Source organism: Fusarium phalaenopsidis, assembly GCF_050370095.1.
Source record: "Fusarium phalaenopsidis strain FUZ10S chromosome Unknown contig_32298, whole genome shotgun sequence".
Classification (NCBI taxonomy): Eukaryota; Fungi; Ascomycota; class Sordariomycetes; order Hypocreales; family Nectriaceae; genus Fusarium; species Fusarium phalaenopsidis.
This window is the reverse complement of record NW_028145407.1, coordinates 1,439,235-1,453,704: the sequence shown is the minus strand read 5'-3', so window position 1 is coordinate 1,453,704 and position 14,470 is coordinate 1,439,235. Positions and strand designations below refer to the sequence as shown.

The 14,470-nt window shown below is 53.4% G+C and overlaps 4 protein-coding genes across 4 annotated transcripts; 2 read left to right on the top strand and 2 right to left on the bottom strand.

Annotated features, from left to right (window-relative positions):
• Positions 1-1,027: 1,027 nt before the first annotated feature.
• On the top strand, positions 1,028-4,191 carry LRP88_07010 (F1F0 ATP synthase subunit beta; the record flags this gene model as incomplete). The annotated part of the gene is made up of 7 exons (XM_083243547.1): positions 1,028-1,038; positions 1,140-1,275; positions 1,359-1,380; positions 1,456-1,541; positions 1,595-2,148; positions 3,405-3,448; positions 3,500-4,191. The coding sequence occupies 7 exons, from the start codon at positions 1,028-1,030 to the stop codon at positions 4,189-4,191; spliced, it is 1,545 nt and encodes a 514-aa protein (XP_083100771.1).
• A 988-nt stretch (positions 4,192-5,179) lies between these two features.
• LRP88_07009 (Zn(II)2Cys6 transcription factor domain-containing protein) lies at positions 5,180-6,709 on the bottom strand (the record flags this gene model as incomplete). Its single annotated transcript, XM_083243546.1, has 1 exon — positions 5,180-6,709. One exon carries the CDS (start codon positions 6,707-6,709, stop codon positions 5,180-5,182), a length of 1,530 nt encoding a protein of 509 aa, XP_083100770.1.
• A 1,712-nt stretch (positions 6,710-8,421) lies between these two features.
• LRP88_07008 (uncharacterized protein) lies at positions 8,422-11,478 on the top strand (the record flags this gene model as incomplete). Its single annotated transcript, XM_083243545.1, has 1 exon — positions 8,422-11,478. The coding sequence occupies one exon, from the start codon at positions 8,422-8,424 to the stop codon at positions 11,476-11,478; it is 3,057 nt and encodes a 1,018-aa protein (XP_083100769.1).
• Positions 11,479-11,909: 431 nt separating this feature from the next.
• Positions 11,910-13,904, bottom strand: LRP88_07007 (TFIIH/NER complex subunit TFB1; the record flags this gene model as incomplete). The annotated part of the gene is made up of 2 exons (XM_083243544.1): positions 11,910-13,711; positions 13,766-13,904. The coding sequence occupies 2 exons, from the start codon at positions 13,902-13,904 to the stop codon at positions 11,910-11,912; spliced, it is 1,941 nt and encodes a 646-aa protein (XP_083100768.1).
• Positions 13,905-14,470: the final 566 nt, after the last annotated feature.

Here is a 14,470-nt window from a genome sequence, read left to right as displayed (position 1 = left end):
GTCAAGAAATAAACGAGACAACAAAAGAGAAAGAGAGTGACCTAACTCCTCATAATTATTATGAATATATTTATATAAAATATAATAAAAGAATCAAAAGATATATCATAATAAAGGTAACATTTTAGAGCCTATTGTTATTATTCTTATTACCATCTTTAGGGGAGAATCAGCTAATGTGTTTATTCTGGTGTCTCGTTGTTTCCTTGACCCGGGTGCTTGGGCAATTGGATGTCAGGGTACTTACTCCGTGTACTCGGAAACTGTGATGCATTGTGCATGGATAGCCACAACTCGCTATAACGAGGTTCCGGCTGTAGCCAGGACTGGATGCTGCTTGTGCTTGGGCTTGGCTCAGACACTCTCACACCCATCTTCTTCCTTCCCTCCATCTCGGCAGCACCCAGTCCAGGTCAATGCTACTTTCCCCGCTCTATTGCTGTACTCTCCCGTCCTGGAGAGATGCATAGCATCACCTGGGGGCATTGCTGGCTTCGCTGCGAGATCAATGATGCGGTTGATCTCATCTTTATTAGCCGTTGGAAGGAGGGGTACTTTTGCTCGCCTCAATTCATCCCCAGCTTTTTGTCGTCTGTCCCCTGTAATTAGGTCCCGTCGACCAAAATCTGACCCTCTGTAATATACATACCGCCTGCTGGCTTGGGCCTCAGCAATTGATCCCCCAAGCATTGATTGCTCCGCTGTCGCTCCCGCAGTCTCTCATAGCCGGTTGTTGGCTTGCTCTGGGCTGGTCCGGAGCTGGGTGGCTCTGAGTGGCTCCCTGACGAGGCAACCACTGGGTCGCGAATAATCCCGCCGCGTCGTCCCGGTAAATTGCCGGCATCGCAGCTTCTCAGGTGGGGCAGAGAGTAATTTCGGGCCTAGTGCCACACGTGACCTGCCGCAAAGCTCTAACCGACGAGAAGTCGTCCCCGAGCAAAACTGCTCACCTCCGTAAAAGTTCTCCCTCAGCTTCAACCAACCTCTCTCCACTCCCATCTCTGATCGCTCTTTGTCATCTGGCAAGATGTTCAAGAGGTGAGTATCGAATCCGAGAACGACTGTCGACATGTTTTCGACGACGTTCCCGCTCCAATTGAGGCCCAATTGAGCTGACCAACGTGTTTTTCCCTCGGCAGCGGCATTTCCTCCTTCGCCCGCGCGGCTCGCCCGGCCGTCCTCCCTCGACGTGCCCTCCGACCTGCCTCTTTCCGACTCCCCATCAACAGCCGATGGGCGAGCACTGCCAGCGTCGGCACCGGCAAGATTCACCAGGTGAGTTCGAGCTCGTCCCCGATTCCGGTCGCCCGGCTACACTCAATTCCATCAAACTCCCGTGCTAACCCGACTGCCCGCAGGTCATCGGTGCCGTCGTCGACGGTCAGTCAATCATCCGCGACAGGCTCTCTGCCAGCCTGCCTCGACCCGACAAACACCTTGCTGACTAGTTTGCAGTCAAGTTCGATGGCGCTAAGCTCCCCGCCATTCTCAACTCTCTCGAGACTCAGAACAATGGCCAGAAGCTCGTGCTCGAGGTTTCCGTATGTATCAACTCAATTGCCTCGTCTAGCCCATCAATTCTAACAGCCGGCAGCAACATCTGGGTGAGAACGTCGTCCGATGCATTGCCATGGACGGTACCGAGGGTCTCGTCCGAGGTGCTCCCGCTGTCGACACCGGTGCTCCTATCACCATCCCCGTCGGTCCCCAGACCCTCGGCCGTATCATGAACGTCACTGGTGACCCCATTGACGAGCGTGGTCCCATCAAGTCTGACAAGCGCCTGCCTATTCACCAAGAAGCCCCCGAGTTCGTCGAGCAGTCCACCTCCGCTGAGATTCTCGTCACTGGTATCAAGGTCGTCGATCTTCTTGCCCCCTACGCCCGTGGTGGAAAGATTGGTCTCTTCGGTGGTGCCGGTGTCGGCAAGACTGTGTTCATTCAGGAGCTCATCAACAACATCGCCAAGGCTCACGGTGGTTACTCCGTCTTCACTGGTGTCGGTGAGCGAACCCGTGAGGGTAACGATCTGTACCACGAAATGCAGGAGACCTCTGTCATTCAGCTCGACGGTGACTCCAAGGTCGCCCTGGTCTTCGGACAGATGAACGAGCCCCCAGGTGCCCGTGCCCGTGTCGCTCTTACTGGGTGAGTATAGTGCCTTCCATTTGTTCAACACCTTCCCCAATACCCTCCAACATAGAGTGTGCCTGCCTTGATAGTATCATGGCGTGTCCTGTTCTTGTCTTCCTCATCTATTCACTGTTCCCATCACAATCACCATGTCGTCCAATCACTCTATCACCAAGTTCCCCGACGATCAGGCCCATCAATTGGCCTGTCTGGACGCTCCTTGCTGGTTCATCAACCCAGACTACAAGGCCGTCTTTGCCGACAGATCTGTCCACGATGAGCTGTCCGCCCAATGTCCGCTGTCCGTCCCCCTGGGTTAGAGCCTGTCCTGTCTGCGTCTACGCCTCCGTCTTCATCTGTCTTCACCTCCCTGCCTGGTGTGCCCGCTGAGAAGTCCTGGGGTGTCTATGGGCTCTGGTTTGTCAAGCCTGGCTCCGCTCATCTTCCCCGCTTCGTCAGGAAGGCCTTCGAAGATGGCTTCACATTGGCCCATTCTGGGCTCTTCTGCTGGACACCACTCCCCCCAGATGGTCTCGTGGCTCGTCTACGTGCTCGGTTCCTGCTGCTGGAGGCCCTCTTTACCCTCTTCTTCCACGCCTGCATCCCGATGTCGACAGATGTCTACGTCGAGGCATTTGTCCGTTGGCCTCGACAAGATGTCCCTTGGGCGCCGCTCTGCTCTCATCTCTCCCTCCGGGAGGCCCTGCGGGGAGGCATTCAGCTCTCCACTGAGCAGCTCGAGATCGTCACAGCTGTCCGGCGGGCCAGAGCACACGACGTTGCCATGGCAGCGTCCCAAGCGCATCGTGCGAGGCAGCGTGCTGAAGATGAGGTGGCCTACAAGGCCAAGGCCACCACTACTCGCAAAGCCTGGGCCAACAAGAACCTCGACAAGGTCAACAAGAACGCCGCCAAGGTCCGACAGAAGAACCTCGACGCCAGACGCTTCAATTGCGACGACTGTGACGAGCCATTCCAGTCCCAGCACGCGCTCGACAACCACTTGGCCTCCCAGAGACATGCAGACGTCCTCGCCGGCATCAAAGCTTCCCCTCTCTCTACATATGCCCAGAACCTGAAAGACAAGAGACAAGAGAACAGGGACAAAGGCCTATATTCCTGTCTTCCATGCAACAAATCGTTTGACTCCAAGTGGGCGTTAAATCGACATAACAAGACGCCTCTGCACCAGCGGCGATCAGCCGCTCATACACCATGATTTTCTACGCACTACGCTTTTTGGACGCTTTAATAACGCCTCATTTACTCAGACTTACCATTGCCGAATATTTTCGGGATGAGGAGGGTCAGGATGGTGAGTTATTTCGAGAGCCAAGCAGCCAGACTTGATACTGACCATTTCCAGTGCTGCTCTTCATTGACAACATTTTCCGATTCACCCAGGCCGGTTCCGAGGTGTCTGCCCTTCTGGGTCGTATCCCCTCTGCCGTCGGTTACCAGCCCACTCTTGCCGTCGACATGGGTGGTATGCAGGAGCGTATCACCACCACCAAGAAGGGTTCCATTACTTCCGTCCAGGCCGTCTACGTCCCTGCTGACGATTTGACTGATCCTGCCCCCGCCACCACCTTCGCTCACTTGGACGCCACCACTGTCTTGTCCCGTGGTATCTCCGAGTTGGGTATCTACCCCGCTGTCGACCCTCTCGACTCCAAGTCCCGTATGCTCGACCCCCGAGTTGTCGGTCAGGAGCACTACGACACCGCTACCCGCGTCCAGCAGATCCTCCAGGAGTACAAGTCTCTTCAGGATATCATTGCCATTCTTGGTATGGACGAGTTGTCGGAGGCTGACAAGCTTACCGTCGAGCGTGCCCGTAAGATCCAGCGTTTCCTGAGCCAGCCCTTCACTGTCGCCCAGGTTTTCACTGGTATTGAGGGTGCTCTGGTCGACCTCAAGGAGACCATCAACTCCTTCAAGGCCATCCTTAACGGTGAGGGCGACAGCCTTCCCGAGGGTGCCTTCTACATGGTCGGTGACTTCGCCTCGGCCAAGGCCAAGGGTGAGAAGATTCTGGCTGAGCTGGAGAACAACTAAGGGGCTTGAGTATTGAGAGTTAATGCCGCGGGAGACGGGAGGAGAGAGAAATCGGGCCTATGTATAGAGAAGAGGAACAAGGCCCGGGGAGGTTTCTCATAAGCTCCATCAAGTCTCTTTTGTGAGCTGTGTACCAAGAAATCAACAAAATTCCTCTTGTAGCCATATCAAGCTTTCTTTTTTGACGTGATAGTCTCAATGTCTCGTAAAGTGTTGTGCCGTTGTCCCATCTATCTATGTGCCTCAACACTGTTCTATCGTCTCAACTCCTAGTACTATTGTCTTGCTCGGGTTGTTCTAACATGTCAAGTCTGACAGTTGGTTGACGTGAGAAATGAATTGTTGCTCTTACCCTTGAGTGCAGCGCAGTCAAGTCTCGAGAGTTTTTGATGGACGGAGCCATTTGTCCGCCTCTGTATTCAACGGGTATCCCTTTGATATATATCTTCTCTTTTAGGCGTTTCTCCGTGTAAGGCCTGCGGTTGTATATCGAATAATCCCAGCATATTTGTAAGCCAAGGTGTAAGTAAGTTATAGTTAGTCTTGCGACATAGGGATCGTTGCTAAGCAGAGTTTGACAACTCCAGAACTCGTCATTTCATCCGAGGAGTTGCATCACTATATTGACTGCGTAGGGCAGTACATTTCCCACCGTCTTGTAGTGAATGTTGATAGAAGTGATTCAAGCAGGTTGATGAGTAGGGACGGCACGTGGCCTTCTCTTCCATTTGTAACAAAATCAACTATCTTGAGGGGTAGAGAGACCTCGTGAGTCTCTTGGGTATTTAAAAACCATTTGTAAAGTATTCCACATATCCGCACCACCGATTCACCACCCATGTGACTTGCGGTGTATCACAGATGCCCTTTTTACCATACCTCGCCAACCCAAAACGCCTAATAGCCTGAACACGACGTAACGCCATCCCATCATCCCTTTGCTCCAATACGGGCACCCTCAGAGGTCAACAACTCTGGGCAGACCCTTTCAATCTGCAGGTTTCCACAGCTCGGGATCATTCTTCCACTCATCCATTGTGTTGTCTTTCCTAGGATCTAGGAGAACAAGTTTCTTCTCGGAAGGCGTCCATTCAACTCGCCGCCCCTCGTCGTCCAGGAACGTAATGGCTGCCGTAGGGTCTATGCGGAGGTTGCTGGGCGTGCTGGGCACCCAGTTAGGGTTCTCAAACAATACTCTTGCAATCCCTATGTCTGTGTCGACTAGGCGGGCCGTCTGCGGCACTATCAGGAGATGCTGCCACTCTGGGCCGAGGTACTGGCAAAGGTCGTTTAAGGAGCGATCGCCAACGTTCTTGAGCCACCAGACGACTTTGGTGAGCTTGAGAAAGGCGGAGTAGTAGGCGAGGATGACGAGGGCTCGGGGACGGCGCTCACGGGCGAGTTGGATGAAATGACGAGGGATGAAGGTGAACCAGGTGATGATGCGTAGTATCATGACGGGACTGATACCGTCGTTCATATTGTGATAGAGAGAACCCAGGTACTTGAGCGTCTCGTAGTAAGTGTCGATGTCAGTAAAATCTGGGTCGTCGGCCTTGATTGAGGTAACCATGAAGAGAAGGTTGTTGGGGATTGCACCGGTGGCCTTTTCGAGGTCTATCGGCGGGCGAGAGAAGAGGGCGTAGAGGCCAGAGTCAAAGAGCCTCTCAACCCCCATGAGGTCAATGACAAGACCGATGCCGCGCCAGACAATCATCCAGTCGATAATGTATAGCTCTTTGGAGTCATCATCTCGGAAGTTTGGAGAGGAGAGGGCAGTCAGGAGGAGGGAGTTGGCGATGAGGGCGGGATATGTCTCTGGACGAGCCTGCTCGACAGCACGGCGATAGCCTTCGAAAGAACGAGCGCGATACGCCAGGGCACGGGAAGGATCGCACTCCTGGTTGAGGCTCTGCATGTGAAGACTGGCGAGGGCAAAGAGGGAGTCCATGAGGAAGGGATTCTCAAAGGCGACTTGGACCATGCGAGTCTTGAGAATCTCACTGACGGGGTTGAAGCGGCCATCATCGATAGAGAATGAGGCACTAGTTGCGCTGGTATAGAACCATAGGAGCTTCATATCGGCATTGTCCATTTGACCAGAACGGAAGAGTGGTTGTGATACCAGGGGTCCAGTCTCTTCGACCATGTCATCACCGGATGATATAGAGACGACATCCGGCGACACAGCACGTTGAGTGACAGAGGAGACACTTGAAGCCGAAGGAGAGCTTGGAGGTTCATTGTTGGATGTTGAAGATGAGGCTGGAGGGTTGGGATAAACGCAGTCAGCCTTGCGTAGCCGGCACGAGCGACAGACCGGCCTGGCTTCGTCGCATTTCACTTTTCGCTTTTTACAGTTTTTGCACCCTGTCCGTGACTTTTTGTGAGGGCGTTTGGAGTGATAGGGTTTGTCCCCGGGCCCCGGTTGTGTTGCTGACTCCTGCGGAGCTTGTGACTGAAGTTGTTCGGATGTCTGAGCTTCTTGAGAAGCCGGGACTGAAGTAGAAATATCCATGGTTGATGGGGCTATATCATGACCGAGGAAGAGCCTGAGGAGAGAAGAGCGAAGCGATACGGTAACGACACTCGGTTTGTCCCAATCACATGAAATATGAGGCAGATGCGAGAGAGAGAGAGAAAGGGAAAGAGTTCCGGTTGATACAGGGGGTGCCCCGGCTGATGACAAGGCGCAGAGGAAACGACAACGGCCCCCGCGTGCCTTAGTCGAGCAACGCTTAGACGATGAACTAGGGCTGTGAGTGGGCGGTAGCGAGTGGCTGATGGCAGTCTATGATGACGATAACGAAGTCCAAAGAAAGGCCCGCATCCGACGGTGGTCGGGGATCGGCAGGCTTAAGCGGGCGGCTCGGACCCCGGAGGAACGTTGAAGGCCGGGGGGCGAAGCGGCCAATGGGCGTGGGGCAGAGAGACGTTCAGGGACGGAAAAACCTTGAAGAATATAGAGTAATGAAGCAAAGGAAGTTTGAGTAAGAAGCCAAGATTCGAGAACATGAGGAAAACCATAACGCAGGGTCTAGCCAATCACACAGAGACCAGGATCCCCCTCTCTCTCCCTCAAAACGTCAGCCTGAGGAGATGGTGGTGGTGGCCGCGCCGGTGCATTACGCAACAGACGGATCAAACGACAAATACAAAAATCACAAAAAGAGCGAAAAGGGCTTCGGTTAGAATAAGCCAAGCGTTAGAGTAAGGGTCAAGCTCCTGAGCCTTACGACTGCCCTGCTTGAACGTTACGCAACCCTCAGCCCAGTTTGTGGGGAATCCCTCGTGTTCCTGATGACAGGGGACGGGGGCGGAATGGCTTCAAGGGGAGGCGCAGCAGCGGGTTTTAAACAACCTTGTGTGAGATGCATAACCAAAAGATCCTATTGTGAGGCTGGCGCCTGTTTGGTGTCATGGATGAGATGAGGGCCACGTACCCTGGGTTTGGAGAGCCACTGTTGTGCTCTACTCTGCCTTTGAGACAGAGATAGGGCAACCAAGTCTCCCAAGTCTGTGAAGCAGCCAACTATTTCCGCCTGATATCTTCTTTAGGGCTCCGTAATTTTTTCCGATTGGCCGCTACATGTAATTGCGTATATTGGAGTTTCTTTCTCTTTCAGTGAGTATAGCACAACTGCCCAAGAGAGTATACACCGTCTCGAGGTTAACCAATGACAACTGACAGGGTATCCAATGACATTTGAAAAGCGCCTTGTGCAACATGCGAGTGCTGCCCTCTAAACAATAAACTGAGCACGAATTGCTAAAAGACCAAGTGAAGATCATGCAAAAGTCTCAGCCATGACGTTGCCTTCTAACCGTTACAACGGTCATTCAACGTTGCCTGTAACTGGCCTCCGAACTCGCACCATGATGAAACCAAGTTTGGTAGCGGTGTAAAGGACAAGACTTCCCAACTTGGTTCACCGCAACTATGGGCATTACGAATCAATGAGTGTAACAAGGATATTGAAATTAGGTTCTTGCATGGTTCTTCATCATGTTACAAGACACTTTCAGAGACAATTAACTGCAGTTGTTGTAGTTCCGCGATTACATAATCTCCGAAACCCGCTGAACGCCAAGTCTCCGACCATCAACCGCGAGCGAGAATCATATGCTCGAGAATTTGTTAGAAGGTCTTTTGTTGCGACTTGAGCTTCCTACTCGCTGGGACTTTGTCATCCTCTTCTCCCTGGTCGCCTACGACTATAATCCGCTCGGATGCACTCGCCAGGGCTTCGCGCCCTTGTCCATCCCGCTGCTGCCCTCGCCGCCAGAGCCCCGCGGTCCCGAATCCTCGGCGTCGCCTATCGATCCTTTCAGACGTCGTCTACTTGGCTGAACGGTGGTGGGAGTGGCACCGGCGCAAACAATGGAGACAAGCCTGCTGGTGAATCATCGACGGTAGAAGGAGAGGATGTACAACCGCAGAATGGCACCGAATCATCGTCAGGTCGTTCACGACTTCGAACCTCAAGCTCTCTAAAGAATCGTATCGCTCGCAAGAACGCCGCTCCAGCTCTACCCCCCGTCAAGCTTCCTCAGACATTTCTCGACGAAAATGTGACTCTTCACAATGCCTGGCGCAGGCCTCGCCTCCCAATTGCTCTCGCCGAAGATGCAAAGCACCCCAAGACGTCGTCCATCTTTGTCGATCCTCGGCCGAGCGAGAACACTCCCAGAGTACAAGAGTCTAACAAGGCGCTCGAGGAGTACTTTGACAAGACTCTCGATGCCTTGATAGAAAAGGCTGGAGACCGGGCCGGCGAGCTTGTCAACCCCGAAATTGACTCGAGCAACACTGAAGAGCTTGTCCACAAAATTACAAGCATCACCCGCGTCTACGACATGCTCCTCGACTCGGCGTGGCACCTTACCGATTCACTATATCCCGCTCGACATGCGCACTATACATATACCTCTCGGCCGTTTTGGTGGTGGAATTACTACAAGGACTTTGACCGCCACAGTCAAGAGTTCCGCGACCAGTTCCTCTCTGTTCAGACTGCCATTGACAGCATCCTCGACTACGACTGGAGACTAGACCATTCCTTGTCTCAGGCTATCGCTGACTTACCCGTCCTCACCTTCTCTTCCATCCGATCTGCCCTCCGTCGCGAATTGACGACACCAGCACCTGCTGACTCCGAGTCGAGAAATCTGAAGCGCCAAATCACCATTCTTTCCATGTCTGGTTATGGCGGCCAAGCCATATCAGAAGCAGTTGCGGAACATGCGGCATACTTTAATGATGCCGACTTGATCCGCTTAGACGCCCAAGACCTGTCAGTACTGGTGGGAGAATATCTGGGGCAAGACTGGGCATATTCAAGAGGGTCTCTGTCAACTATGGGGTTCCGCGCTGCTGAGATGAACGGAAAGCTATACAAAGACCCAGAACCCCCATCACGCGCAGCTGAAGAAGATGAAAATGACCAGGACACTGTGAGCATCCGTACAGGTGCAGGCCAGCACGAGGATGAACATCACAAGATAAAACCGGGCATCTATGACCCCTTTGACAAGTGGGAGAACCTAAAGATCGACAAGGTTTTGGATCAACTCACACAAGCTGCCGAGTTGAAACATGGCTCGGCTCGTGATAAGCCTCTTCTCATTCATATCCACGACTTTGCGGAGCTTAATATGACACTCGAGGGATCGATGCTGATTTCACGGCTGAGGAGCTTGGTAGATGCAGCCTGGCAACAGGGCGCCAAGGTTGCCATCTTTGGAACTTCTTCGAGTGAGCAGCCCTCGGATGAATATCAAAGCGTTCTTCGAGAACTCTCCTTTGGAGACTTTGTCATCTCCCGACACGTTGAGCCGCACCGCACGCTAAGGCAACCCAAGCCGTCTGGCGGTCCCCAAGTCTCGGACAACCCCTTTCCTCTCCAAGACACGGATCTGTTTGTGGAGAATGTGCGGAACGTGAATCGGATGCTCAAGTCACTTGGTGGTCATCGACTTCTCGACTTTTCAAACGACCACATGAAGATTTTTATGCGTGCCACCGACACACGCGCTCAGATGCTCAAGAAGTCGATACTCCCTCTGCCTGAAGTGTACAACATTGCCTGTGCTGCGAAGCGGCATGAGGAGGAAGCAGAGGGCGCCGCAGCAGGAGGGGTGTATGAAAGACTTCTCATGGGACCCCTAAGGCAACGGCCTGGACAGCAGTTCCTGGATGATCCAGAGCCGGAAGGCAAGGCCACCGCCGAAGAGACGCAGAAGAAGGCTGAGGACTCGCAAACCGCCGGTCGGGCATCCATGAAGCTCAATGAGTATGAGAAGCGTATATCCTCTGGGCACATCAACCGCCAGAACCTACGAACTACATTTGACGATGTTCATGTTCCTAAGGACACCATCTCTGCCCTCAAGCTTCTTACATCTTTGGCCCTGGTGCGCCCAGATGCCTTCTCATACGGTGTCCTGGCCCAAGACAAGATCCCTGGATGTCTTCTGTATGGCCCTCCGGGTACAGGCAAGACTCTTCTGGCAAAGGCTGTTGCTAAGGAGAGCGGTGCAAACATGCTGGAGATTAGTGGTGCTACTATCAACGACAAATGGGTGGGCGAGAGCGAGAAGCTCATCCACGCCGTCTTCACACTTGCAAAGAAGATTTCACCGTGCGTCGTCTTCATTGATGAAGCCGACTCGCTCTTGGCCAACCGAAGCATGCTTGGTGCTCGCGCATCTCACCGCTCACACATCAACCAGTTCCTCAAGGAGTGGGACGGCCTAGAGGAGACGGAAGCCTTCATCATGGTTGCTACAAACCGCCCCTTTGATCTTGATGATGCTGTCCTTCGACGTCTACCACGCCGTCTCCTTGTTGACCTCCCCCTCCAGTCTGACCGTACCGCCATCCTCAAGATCCTTCTCAAGGGCGAGGAGATCGATTCATCTGTCTCGCTTGAGGAACTCGCAAAGCGCACGCCCTACTACTCGGGCTCGGACCTCAAGAACGCCTGCGTAGCAGCCGCCATGGCCGCCGTAGAAGAGGAGAACGAGGCTGCCGCCCGGCACACAGGGCCGGAGCCCTATGAGTACCCCAAGAAGCGCACCCTGCGCCCGGAGCACTTTGACAAGGCCCTGCGGCAGATCCCCGCCAGCATCAGCGAGGACATGGAGTCTCTCAAGCAGATCCGCAAGTTTGACGAGGAGTACGGCGCCAAGAAGAAGGGCGCCAAGAAGACCATGGGCTTTGGCGTTGGTGCTGAAAAGAAGTTTGCTGATGCTGAGGAGGTGCGCATCCGTCGAGGAAGTCCTTGACCAAGTTTAACATAAGCTTGGTTTTCTTTTTCTTTTTCGTTTTTGTTTCAATGGGTTTCATATGCAGGGGACGGCGTGGGAGCTTTCGTTTATTATCATAGACTCGGGTAGCTTTGGGAGACATGGAGGATGAACTGATCATAGGGAAATAAGCATTTCAGGTGTCTTTGTTTCTCGTCATCTTTTTGGGCATGAGTTGAATATAGCATGGGCTCAAAAAAGGAACTTGTACTGTAAGAAAAGTGTACTATATCATATCAGAGACAACAACGTTTAAAGATGCAAAAGACTTGGGGCGGAGGTTGGCCTGAGCTGGTCTCTTTATTGAACTGCCTATTATTATACAACTACCTGCTCTCTCCAAGTTTGGTGCCATATTTGTTCTCCTATTACCAAAATAACTGTAGATGACATGCTGCTATACGCTAGCCTCATGCTTCTGTCGACACCTTGATGCCCTCTGCAGCGAGAGCTCTCTGGTAATCCGCCTGAGCCTTCTCCAGCGCATCGATAGTCGGCTGCATCAGCGACATGACGGCTGGACGGCCACCGCCCACCCTGTCCGCCTTCCAGCGGATCTTCTTTCCCGTACGCTCAAAGTGATCACGGATCTCCTTCTTGCGGGTACGGATGATTTCCTCTCGCTCCTTGTCGGCCTCATCTGCGACAGCGTTGATGCGTGCGATGGAGCGGCTCAGTGACTCGGCGAGGTACTGCAGTTCAGCAGCACGATCCGGGTCTCCCGAGAGGAAAGCGTTCCAGAACTGGTGTAGGAACTCGATGGTTGTGGCATGAGTAAGGCTGCACTTCCGAGCTAGTTCAGCAGGAAGGCCCATGGGTGTAAGGGCATCAGAGTCATGTCCATACTTTTGGGCACGTTGCTGACGAACGCCCTTCATGACGTCCTTGTCCGCAGCTTTCAGAGCAGACCGTGAACCAACGTGAGCACGCTTGGGAGCATCATCGTCGCTATCGCTCTGTTCATCAAAGCCAATGGCTGCTTGGAGATTGATGCCTCCTGCACCATCGCCCTCGAGGGTTTCGAGATCGCCCTGAATCTCGAAGAGCACATCGCTGGGGGCCTGCTTTTCAAACAGGCGGGCATTGGACGAGGGCGCTGTTTCATGTTTGGAGAAGAACTTGTTCTGCTCCTTGACATTGAGCATGATGCGATGCTCCTTAGCATCCCCCTTGAGATCGCGGAGTGCAAGCTGGTTATAAGTGTCGTAAGCTCCACTGACATCCTCGGCATTGGCGTCAGATGGGGCAACGTTGGCCATGATCTTCTCGCTGAGGCTGTTGAGGGTCTTTACAATGGGAACGTTAGTTCTAGGACGCATCTCAATATCCTTGGCATTCCCGCTCTTGAATCCGCCCTGGTTCTCCTCGTTGGCCTCGATGTCAATGATGTGAGGAACCTGTTGTGCCATGATCTTGCTTTGCACAGCTACCGTATTCTCGCTAGGGTCGTACTTGTCGAAGAGGGGGTCATTGGGATCATTCTCAGTGACTCGCTCACCCCGTAGCTTCTTGGAGAGTCTGCTGAGGAAGAAGCGAGACCAGAACTCGGCCTCGGAAAGCCGAGGCACATTCTCGTTGTAAACGCGCTTGATTAGAGGATGTTGGGCGAAGATCATTTGAACCTGCTCAACACTAATATTGAGCTTGAGCTCTCCATCGACAGTCTTGGGCTTCACTGTCGAGAGAACGTTGTAGGCTCCCTTCTTCTGGTTCGTCTCGATAGCATGAGCTCGGAGAAGGTTTGTCCGCGTTGACCAGAACTGTGCGTTGAAGGCAGCTCCCGAGATAGAATCAGGTTTGGTTTGCATGGCTTCCATATAGGTCTGGTTAAGGCTTGTGTCCTTTGACATGAGGGACCGTTGTAGTTCGATGTCGTTCTTCAAGTGAGCATCATCAAACCAGCGAAGAGAAGTAGGCTGCGAGTTCACGGCACTGGCGAAGGCCATGGATGCTGAGCCGCTACCCGCGTTTCCATTTGCTGTTGGAGTTGAAGAGCCACCTGTGCCAGGGGCAGATGGCTTTGGTACGCCGGCATCATTGGTGCGAGAAGCAGCCAACAGGCTTGACAAGAGGTCCTTTACAGCTTTGGCCTCTGCTTTGGCCTCCGGGGTGTTGAAGTGGAAGAGATATGTAGCAGGGTCGGCACTCTCAGAAGTCTTTTCAAAGACCTTGAGCATCACCTTTGCCGAGGTGTCTGGTGTCTGTTGAAGGTCTGGGACCGACGTTAGTGAGAGAAAGCGCGTTCGCGCAGGCTATCCCGACTCACTGGTGATGTTGGAAACGGAGAGAGAGACGGTGGGAGGGCCGCCGGAGTTTGGAGTCCAGGTGACAAACTGATGGTCACTGGTGAGCGTCAGGATGCCATCCTTCTTCTTGAAGAGGGTGCGACCAGCGGGGATGGCCATGATGGAGGCGATGATGACGCGACGAGCTCGACGCGGCTACGAGTAAATGCACGGGAACTCGACCCCCTGAGGGGACTCGTGTCGTAGAGTTCTACGCTGAGATTCCGTCTCAGAAGCTCTTGGAGATGGATGGATTCGCAGATGTCGTTGAAAGGGTCTCCAGGCAGAAGGCTGGGACAGCAGCTGATGAGGAGCAGGCGGCCTTTGTTGGCGAGAATAGCGACTTGGTTCACGTGAGTGTAGTGTCTGATACGGCTTGTCTCTGATGAGGCTGTCTGAGACCAGAATTCTCTGGCCTGTCTGCTTGCTTGCTTGCTTGCTCTTGGCAGCTTGAGATGGATTGGAGGTCGTCGTCAAGGCTTCAGCTTCCGCTTCCCCCAAAGCTTCGAGAATATTATCCCTAAAGTACGTAGCCTTGCGCTGCTGCACTGGAGTGGGGCCTGAAAAAGTTGGCGCCCGTGGAAGTGGTAAGTGGAGCCGCCGCCTGACGTTGGCACCTGCTGCAAAGCCGACTCCAACCTGCAGGGCCTGCCTGACCTGAAGAGATGAAAGAATACACCGCAGGC